This window comes from Balaenoptera physalus (genome assembly GCF_965194825.1).
Source record: "Balaenoptera physalus genome assembly, chromosome: 7".
Classification (NCBI taxonomy): domain Eukaryota; kingdom Metazoa; phylum Chordata; class Mammalia; order Artiodactyla; family Balaenopteridae; genus Balaenoptera; species Balaenoptera physalus.
The window spans coordinates 95,337,137-95,347,576 of record NC_138886.1 but is presented as its reverse complement, the minus strand read 5'-3'; the positions used below and the strand labels follow the sequence as shown (position 1 = coordinate 95,347,576).

General features: G+C 40.0%; 1 protein-coding gene across 4 annotated transcripts in view; it reads left to right on the top strand.

Annotated features, from left to right (window-relative positions):
* Positions 1–922: 922 nt before the first annotated feature.
* Positions 923–10,440, top strand: part of LOC309664470 (uncharacterized protein) — an 84,619-nt gene continuing 75,101 nt past the window's right edge. For all 4 annotated transcript variants that reach the window (XR_014265766.1, XM_082469957.1, XM_082469956.1 and 1 more), the window contains exon 1: positions 923–1,274. Coding sequence is in view for 3 of the 4 variants with exons in the window: in XM_082469957.1 (XP_082326083.1) it covers positions 1,144–1,274 (131 nt within the window). In the remaining variant the exon portion in view is untranslated. The remainder of the gene's footprint in view (positions 1,275–10,440) is intronic.

Below are 10,440 nucleotides of genomic sequence, written 5' to 3'. Positions count from 1 at the left end.
CCATTTACAATTGTATCATAAAGAATAAAATAAGAATAAATTTAACCAAGGAAGTGAAAGACCTGTACACTGAAACTATAAGACATTGATGAAATAAATTGAAGAAGACACAAAGATACCCCATGCTCATGTACTGGAAGAATTGATATTATTAAAATGTCCATACTCCCCAAACAATCTACAGATTCAATAAAACTCAATCAAAATTCCAGTGACATTTTTCACAGAAACAGAACAAACAATTCTAAAATTTGTATGGAACCACAAAACACCCTGAAAATCTTGAGAAAGAAGAAGAAAGCTGGAAAATGCATGCTCCCTGATTTCAAACTATATTACAAAGCTATAGTAATCAAAACAGTATAGTATTGGTATAAAGGGAGACACATATCAATGAAAAAGATAGAGAGCCCAGAAATAAACCCATTCATATATGGTCAATGAATTTACAACAAAGGAGCCAAGAGTATACAATAGATAAAGGACAGTCTCTTCAATAAATGGTGTTAGGAAAACTGGACAGCCACATACAAAAAATGAAACTGGACCAGTATCTTACACCATACACAAATTCAACTCAAAATGGATTAAAGACTTGAATGTAAGACCTGAAACCATAAAAACTCCTAGAATAAAACATAGGCAGTAAGCTCCTTAACATCAATCTTGTCAATGATTTTTTTTTTTCTTTTTGGGATTTGACACCAAAAGCAAAGGCAACTAAAGCAAAAATAAACAAGTGGAAGTACATCAAACTAAATAGCTTCTGCACAGCAAAGGAAACCATCAATAGAGTGAAAAGGCAACCTAGTGAATAGGAGAAAATATTTGCAAATCATCTATCCAAGAATGGGAAAAATTAATGGGGCTGTTTTGTTAAGCTGATAGGTTTTTGAAAAATTGTCTTCAGGCTTCCATATATAACCCCATTCATCCCCATCATTATCATTATGATTGTTTAAGATTTATCAGTATTCACAGATGTGTTTGGCTTCACGATATAAGAAATTCGATGCAGTTTTATTTGGTTCTAAGAGAGAAAATTCTTATACTTTGATTGACAGGAGATTTTTAGTGTTTTATCATTTATCAGGAAAAGAAATGTATTTTCTTCCTTGAATTGTTTTACAGCACAGTGGCAAAATGGATGAAAACTGGTTCGTGGCAGTTACCAGCACAAATGCAGCTAAAATCTTTAATCTGTATCCAAGAAAAGGAAGAATAGCTGTGGGCTCAGACGCTGACATTGTGATTTGGGACCCAAAAGCCACAAGGTAAGTCTAAGTTTTTGTATTGGCTTCTCCATGGAGACAAAGCACTAACTTGCAAAGAAATTTTCATTGGCCTTAATCAGCCATTTCTTATTAGGTGATTTATTTAGCCAGGCTCAGGTATTTTGAGCCTATGCACAAGATAAAGGTTTTGATGTACAAACATTCTTTTGTTTTCCTTGGCATAGAGAATGCAAAAGTTGTGTTGCTTCCCATTCCCTGGAAATGCATGTGTGTATAAAACCAGTATGAATTTCCCACTTCAGTGCTTGGCAAACACCTGAGTTCACATGGAGGAAAGGTGCAGAGCAATGAAGAAAAGGAAAGGCTTAGTTTGAAAAGGGCTGCATTGAAAACTCGAAATAATTACAGCCTTCTTGCAGCTTCCAGATAGAAAAATTCCAGCACAAAGGATGTCACTTTTAGTTAGCCAAATTTTCCAGCTGAGTTCATCTTGAGCCTGTCATTCCCAGTAGACTCCGGCTTTTTGTTTCCAATTTCCATAATTCTACGTGAGTATCGCAGGTTTGGCTGATTCCACCAATTCAGAAAAGTATTCAATAGAAGCTGAAGCTTTGTTAATTTCTCCTTATAGGATGTTGGCACAGACAACACCTGCATCCTGATTTCTGTTTTTCATAAACTCTGCAGCTGTAATGGAGAAAATCCCACATACTTTAACATTGCGTGTGTGTGTGCATGCACGCGTACGTGTGCAAACAGGGATACGATAAGACCTTCTACCTTTACTGAATAGGCATTTATTCAAAGTCTATTAAGGGTTATGTTGTAGTAAACGGACGTCTATGTAGGCATACCTTATTGCACTTCACAGATACCATGTTTTTAACTAAGTGAGAGTTTGTGGCAAACCTGCATGGAGCAAGTCTATCAGCACCAGTTTTCCAATAGCATTTGCTCAGTTTGTGTCTCTGCATCATATTTTGGTAATTCTTGCAATACTTCAAGCTTTTTCATTATTATTACATTGGTTGTGGTGATCAGTGATTTTTTTTTTTTTTTAATTTATTTATTTATTTATTTGGTTGGGCCAGGTCTTAGTTGCAGCATATGGGATCTTCACTGTGGCACGTGGGATCTTTAGTTGTGGCATGCGGGCTCTAGTTCCCTGACCAGGGATCGAACCTGGGCCCCCTGCGTTGGGAGCACGGAGTCTTAACCACTGGACCACCAGGGAAGTCCGATCAGTGATCTTTGATGTTACTATTGTAATTCTTTGGGGACGAACTGAGCCCCTGTAAGACAGTGAACTTGTGTGTGCTCTCACTACTCCACCAAACGGCTGTTCCCCCGTCTCTCTCCCTCTTCTTGGGCCTGCCTGTTCCCTGAAACACAACAATATTGAAATTCGGCCAGTTAATAACCCTACAGTGGCCTCTAAGTGTTCAAGTGAAAGGAACAGTTTCACGTCTCTCACTTTAAATCAAAAGCTAGAAATGATTAAGGCAAGTTGAAAGCTGAGATAGGCTGAAAGCTAGGCCTCTTGCACCCAACAGTTAGCCAAGTTGTGAATGCAAAAGAAAAGTTATTGAAAGAAATTAAGGGTGCTACTCCAGTGAACACACGAATGATGAGAAAGTGAAACAGCCTTATTGCTGATACGGAGAAAGTTTTAGTGGTCTGGATAGAGGATCCAACCAGCCACAGCATTCCCTTAAACCAAAGCCTAATCCAGAGCTTTAACTCTCTTCCATTCTATGAAGGCTGAGAGAGGTGAGGAAACTGCAGAAGAAGAGTTTGAAGTTAGCAGAGGTTGGCTCATGAGGCTTCAGGAAAGAAGTCATCTCCGTAACGTAAAAGCACAAGGTAACGCAGCAAGTGACCCAGAAGATCTAGCTAAGATCATTAATGAAGGTGGCTACACTGCACAACAGATTTTCAATGTAGATGAAACAGCCTTATATCGGTAGAAGATGCCACCTAGGACTTCCACAGCTAGAGAGGAAAAGTCAGTGCCTGGCTTCAAAGCTTCAAAGGACAGGCTGACTCTTTTGTTAGGGGCTAATGCAGCTGGTAACTTTAAGTTGAAGTTAGTACTCATTTACCATTCTGAAAATCCTAGAGCCCTTAAGAATTATGCTAAATCTACTCTGCCTGTGCTCTCTAAATGGAACAACAAAGCCTGGATGACAGCACATCTGTGGATATTGCTGAATATTTTAAGCCCCGCTGATGAGAGCAACTTCTCAGAAAAAAAGATTCCTTTTGAAATATGACTGCTCAGTGACTATGCACTTGGTGACCCAAGAGCTCTGATGGAGATGCACAACAAGATTCATGTTGTTTTCATGCCTGCTGACCCAACACCCATTCTGCAGCTCATGAATCAGGAGTAATTGCAACTTTTAAGTCTCATTTTTTAAGAAATACATTTCATAAGGCTATAGCTACCATAGATAGTGATTCCTCTGATGGATCTGGGCAAAGTCAGTTGAAAACCTTCTGGAAAGGATTCACCATTCTAGATGCCATTAAGAACATTCGTGATTCATGGGAAGAGGTCAAAATATCAACATTCACAGGAGTTTGGAAGAAGTTGATTCCAACCCTCATGGATGACTTTGAGGAGTTCAAGACTTCAGTGGAGGAAGTAACTGCAGATGTGGTGGAAATAGCAAGAGAACTAGAAATAGAAGTGGGGCCTGAGGTTGTGAATGAATTGTTGCAATCTCATAATAAAGCTTTCATGGATGAGAAGTTGCTTCTCATGTGTGAGCAAAGAAAGTAGTTTCTTGAGATGAAATCTACTCCTGATGAAGATGCTGTGAAGGTGTTGAAATGACAACAAAGGATTTAGAATATCCTGTAAACTTAGTTGATAAAGCAGAGGCAGGGTTTGAGAGGATTACCTCCGATTTTGAAAGAAGTTCTGCTGTAGGTAAAATGCTATCAAACAGTACTGCATGCTACAGAGAATTTTTTCATCAAAGGAAGAGTCAATCGATGCGGCAAACTTTATTGTTGTCTTATTTTAAGAAATTGCCACTGCCACCTCAATCTTCAGCAGTCACCACTCTGGTCAGTCAGCAGCCATTAACATTCAGGCAAGACCCTCCACCAGCAAAAACATTAGGACTTTGCCGAAGGCTCAGATGATGGTTAGCACTTTTTAGCAATAAAACAATTTTTCATTAAAGTATGTATATTGTTTCTTTAGACATAATGCTACTGCACACTTAATAGACACAGTATAGTATAAACATAAGTTTTATATGCCCTGAGAAACCAAAAAATTCATGTGACTTGCTCTATGATGATATTCAGTTTATTACAGTGCTCTGGAACCAAACCTGCACTATCTCCAAGGTATGCCTGTATTCTTCCAGATTCATTATTCTATGGAGCCTCCTCTTCAACCACCCCTTCTATCCCATTTCTCACATTCTGCAGTTTTCACACTGAAAAAGATGAATAAGCATAGTGTAAAAAATTCTGACGGTGGCTTAGAGAAAATTCTTAAAGGGTTGGAGAAGCAAGATATAAGTCAAAGAAATCCAAAGAGGGCTAGATCATTTCAACACATCCTCCCAAGTAAAGATAATATTTCTGCGTGTTTCAAAAGGACATTAAAACAAGAAAAGAAAATCAAAAAGGTCTCCAGTTTTTTAAAAGTCTCCGAGAGTCAGAGAAATAGAACCCTATGGTTCATCTGCCTCCAGCCAAACTAGATAAATATAAAATAACCTTAGTAATTTTGTGTAACACTTTCTAAGGTGACAAAACATTTTTGCATTTCTCATGAGATTCTAACAAAAACCTTCGGAAGTAGGCATAAAAATGATTAATATCTCATTTTACAGATGAGAGAGTGGACGGACACTCAGAGACCTTAAATGACATGCCTGGGTTCTCCAGCTTGGCACTGATGAGCTGGGAACAGGATCTACACATCAGGCTCTTGGGCTGTGCTGGTTTTCTTTATGCTTAGCGCTTAGTTATACACAATAAGCAGACATCAATAGAGAAGACTCAGCACTAGTAATCACATGCCAGTATGTATCATTTAACTAAAAGACACATATATAAAAATGTAAATATTTAATTTTCTGATATCATTACTGTTACAAAGTGAAGGAAAGATATTATATAAGAAATACTAGAGAACCAATGAGCGAAAGTGATAGAAACTTAAAAGCACAGAGGCTTTTTAGCTTGACCTTAAGTTAGTTATTCTTAGGCTGGAAATGAAGGAAATTAAGCAGGTAATATATAGACCTTAAAAAAGAATAAGAACTAAACATCTGGATCATTACGGGCTATTCTGAAACAACTGACTAGGAAAAGGAGGACAAAGAATGTTATAGAAATCAGTAGCTAACACTGGTGAGAGAGTGGTCTAAATTGATATAGTCTGAAAACATGACTCAAAGAGACATAATCACAGCCTATAAATATCCTCCAAGCAACAATATATGTGGTAAGTAAAGGAAGTGAATTATTCACAACCTGGAGTTCAGGTCATTTTTCTTTGTCCAGTTGTCTAAGGAAGACAATGCTTTACACCTGAGCTGGTGTTGTCCTCAGACTTTACAACAGCAGAGGAGACTTAAGGCTGGTACCGCTGGAGATACCCAGGTGTAGGGTTAAAAAGAAGATCCACAGGGAATGGCCTTCCCATGGCTCTCCACCTTGCTAGGAATTAGACCGGACAGTTTGAGTGTTTTCATTTCTCCCTCACCTTTGTAAAGGAATACATATTTGGACAAGGAGAAAGTGCATTTATCATAGTTCATATCAAAAAAGAGAATTTGACAGAAACTGAATGCTGATCCCTTATCCAGGTCGATCTGTAGCACCAGCCGTCTCTACTCTTGGCCTGCTTGTTAGGAGAAAGTTGCTCATCTGAGCTGGCTGTTCCTGGCCAAAATTTATGCTGATGACCTCAAGGAGGACCTGTCTGGTGCGAGACAATGTTTTAAGCCTTCGCTAACTGTCCGCACGTCACCCATAGCTTCCCCCTGTCTCCAGCCACTCCCCCACCTCCGTGACGGTTTGCCTCTCCTCGCCTCGCAGACTGCGTTCTCTGGAATGCCTCACGCCCACCGACCACACTGCGTCACAGCCTTTATTCACTGTCTTTCTCCCTCGTTAACATTCTTGAAGTCTAATTCCATTTTTTAAAATAAACGTGTTGTTTCAGAATAGTTTTAGATTTACAGAAAAGTTGCAAAGTTAGCACAGAGACTCCCAAATGCCCCACAGTGGGTTTCCGTTATGATTATCTTACGTTGCTCCGATACATTTGCTACAATGAATGAACCAGTTTTGATAGGTTAGTATTAACTAGAGTTCATACTTTGAGACTTTCTTAGTTTTTGCCTAATATTCTTTTTCCATTCCAGGATCTCATCCAGGACACCACATGACATTTAGTCGTCATGTTTCCTTAGGCTCCTTTGGTCTCTGAGAATTTTTCTGACTTTATTTTTTTATTTTTATTGAAGTACAGTTGATGTACAATGTTGTGTTAATTTCTTCTGTACAGCAAAGTGATTCAGTTATACACACATACATATATATATATATATATATATATATATATATATATATATATATGTTCTTTTTTATATTCTTTTCCATTATGGTTTATCACAGGATACTGAATATAGTTCCCTGTGCTGTACAGTAGGACCTTGTTGTTTATCCATTCTGTATATAACACTTGGCATCTGCTAATCCCAGCCTCCCACTCCATCCCTCCCTCTTGACAACCACAAGTCTGTTCTGTATGTTTCTGACTTTATTTTTGATGACCTTGACAGTTTTGAGGAATTCTGGTCAGGTATTTTGCAGAATGTCTATTTCTTTTTTTTTGTTTTGACGTTTCTCTCAATGTTAGCCTGGGGTTATGGGTTTGGGGAGGAAGACCACAGAGGCAAAGTACTATTTTCATCACAACCTTTCAAGGGTACCTACTATCAACGTGACTTCTCACTGTCGTTGTTGACCTGGATCAGCTGCATCCGTTTTCTCCACTGTACAATTAGTCGTTTCTTCCCCTTTCCATATTGTACCTTTTAGAAGGAAGTCACTATGCACAGCCCACACTTAAGGAGTGGGGTATTATGCTCTAGTTTTATGTTTTAATTGATTCTACATCCCCAGAGTCTGACCCAGTTCAGCACAGAGTAGAAACACAATAAATGTTGAAGGGGTGAGTGAGAAGGATACAGGTTCCACACTGCATGGAAGATTGATGTGATTAAGACGTGGCATAAACTCTATTATATACTTGAAAGTTGCTAAGAGAGTAGATCTTAAATGTTCTAACCACAAAACAGAAATGGTAATTATGTGACATGATGGAGGTGCTTTGTCAGTAATCATTTTGCAATATGTAAGTGTGTATCAAATCAACACATTAGGGACTTCCCTGGTGGCACAGTGGTTAAGAGTCCACCTGCCAATGCAGGGGACACGGGTTTGAGCCCTGGTCCTGGAAGATCCCACATGCCGCGGAGCAACTAAGCCCGTGCGCCACAACTACTGAGCCTGTGCTCTAGAGCCCGCGAGCCACAACTACTGAAGCCCGCACGCCTAGAGCCCGTGCTCCGCAACAAGAGAAGCCACCGCAATGAGAAGCCCATGCACCGCAACCAAGAGTAGCCCCCGCTCTCTGCAACTAGAGAAAAAGCCCGCACGCAGCAACGAAGACCCAACACAGCCATAAATAAATTAATTAATTAATTAATTTTTTAAAAAAATCAACACGTTAAACTCACACAATGCTCTATGTCAATTACAGTTCAATAAAGCTGAGGAAAAGTAAAGGAATGACATAAAGGAAAATTGGAAAGATTTTATTCAACGACAGTTATAGTGAGAGGAAAAGTAAGAAGAATAGCATTTTCTCACACTTTTAACGTATTGCAAATTATCAATAATTGTTGAAATGAAGATGAATAAAGGAGAAAAGATTCTCTAAGGAAAGAAGAAAGAACTGCTTCACGGGTCTTCTTTTCCTTGTGTCCCCTTCATTTTTTTTTTTAATTCTTTTTTTCTCACTTGTCTTTTTTTTTAATACATATTTAATTTAATTAATTTATTTATTTATGGCTGTGTTGGGTCTTCATTTCTGTGCGAGGGCTTTCTCTAGTTGTGGCAAGCGGGGGCCACTCTTCATCGCGGTGCGCGGACCTCTCACTATCGCGACCTCTCTTATTGCGGAGCACAGGCTCCAGACGCGCAGGCTCAGTAATTGTGGCTCACGGGCCCAGTTGCTCCGCGGCAGGTGGGATCTTCCCAGACCAGGGCTGGAACCCGTGTCCCCTGCATTGGCAGACAGATTCTCAACCACTGCGCCGCCAGGGAAGCCCCTGTCCCCTTCATTTTTGAGGTTGGGGTGCAATTAGCTTTTTAAGCAGCTCTTATAATAAATAAGAGAAGAAAATGAAGTTAACAGAGGGCTATCTTCCTGGTTCTTTCATTCAGTCAGCAAGGAGCACCGCTGAGAGCCAGGCATGAGGATCAAGGTTGTACAAGAGCCAGGCCCTGCCTTTGGGAAGCTGACAGTCTATGGAGAAGAGATAAGAGAGAAAGTCAAAAGGTCTCAGCCTCAGGAGGAATGTGTTAAGGGTATCACGTGGGAGGCAGAAACAAGATGCTACGGAAGCCCAGTGAGGAAAGATCATTCTTGCACTAGTGCAGTCGTTGGCATAGGACCTAGGGTCACATTAGAGAGGAGGGGAAATGAGGCTTCTGACCCTGAGAGTCAAGGCTAAACATGGAGGTGAGGTAGACTGAGGCATTGGTAGCAGGGTCTGGGTGGAGGCCGTTAAGGCCGGGGATTACAAGCAGGAAGACCAGGTTCAGGCTGTGGAAGGAAGTGGGAGGATGAGGAGGTCGTGGGCTGCCTATCTCCAGTTTTAATCTTGTTCATTACAGACACAGGCAATTTTAAAAAGAGCTTATCTAGTGAAGAAGCATCATTTAATCCAATGAACAAATCGATATATCTGTAGGTTTTTTTGTTCTTGCAAGATACTCCTTTTGATTTTACCTAATTTTAATATTAGCTAAAGGCTGGTGATGTGAAGGCTTTCTGTCTGACCACAACATTAGAGTTGGAACAGAATTTTCCTTCGAAATTTCCTGAAAGGTTTTTAGCAAAAGCAATTAATTGCCCTGCTGACTAACTCGTTAGTATGTCAAATGACAGCAATGTGCATTTCACCCCAGAGCCTGAAGGGGGCGCCCACAGCCCACATTGAGCCAAGGGCCCCAACCAGGCCATTCGAGCTTCTGGTTATGCAAGAAAAAGCCAGCCTTTGGAGGATGGATGCGTTTGCTAATGATGTTTGGCTTCATGGAACATAGATGTTTTCCTTTTTTTTAAAAAAATTCTCATTACTTATTAATGGCATGTAGAAGTATGCTTGCAACACAATCTGTAACCTTAAAAATGGACTGCATTAAAGTTGCTGAAGGAGATCAAGGGAAAGATAGGCAGTGCAGCCATGTTTCTTTTTCTTTTAAACTTATAAAAAGCCGGGTGATTCCAGGGTGAGGGATCTGACATGTGGTGCTGGATGCTGAGAGAGGATTGGGAGTGGGCGTCTGTAGAGAAGGTTTGGACACCCTGTTGAAAGGTTACCTAAAACGTTACTAGCCTGTAAAAAGTTCCTGCAAAAATCAACTGCAATAGCTCTTCTGTGTCATTGCACAATCAAAACAAACTGCATTTGGTGCATATGGAGCATTCACCTTTTTTGGAAGTAAAAAGAGTCTGCTGTATTCAGTGTGATGGCCCATTGAGCCAGTGCCTATTGCTTGTGACAGAGGTATGTGCCCTAACACATCACTACTTGGGTCAGAGCTTGAAATTTAAGGACACATTGCCTATCTAAATGTTTGGCCCATTTCTGTAGGATATCTTGGAGCTTAGAGTCAGGAGGACAAAATCAGGATTATGATTTTCATGTAGTGTCAAGACAGAATCTTGTGGTATCATGTGGTGGTAAATACAGAGACCAGTCAAATTGGCCAACTTGTTAAAAACCTTATTAGAGAAGATGGCATGTGAGTTACTTGCAAGCCTATAGCAGCAGCAGTAACTCATGTTCTGGCAATTGAAGACTATCCTATGAGCTTCCGTTCTTCTGCATTCATTAAGTAGCACTTAGTTACCATGGCAACTGTCCCTTTTCAT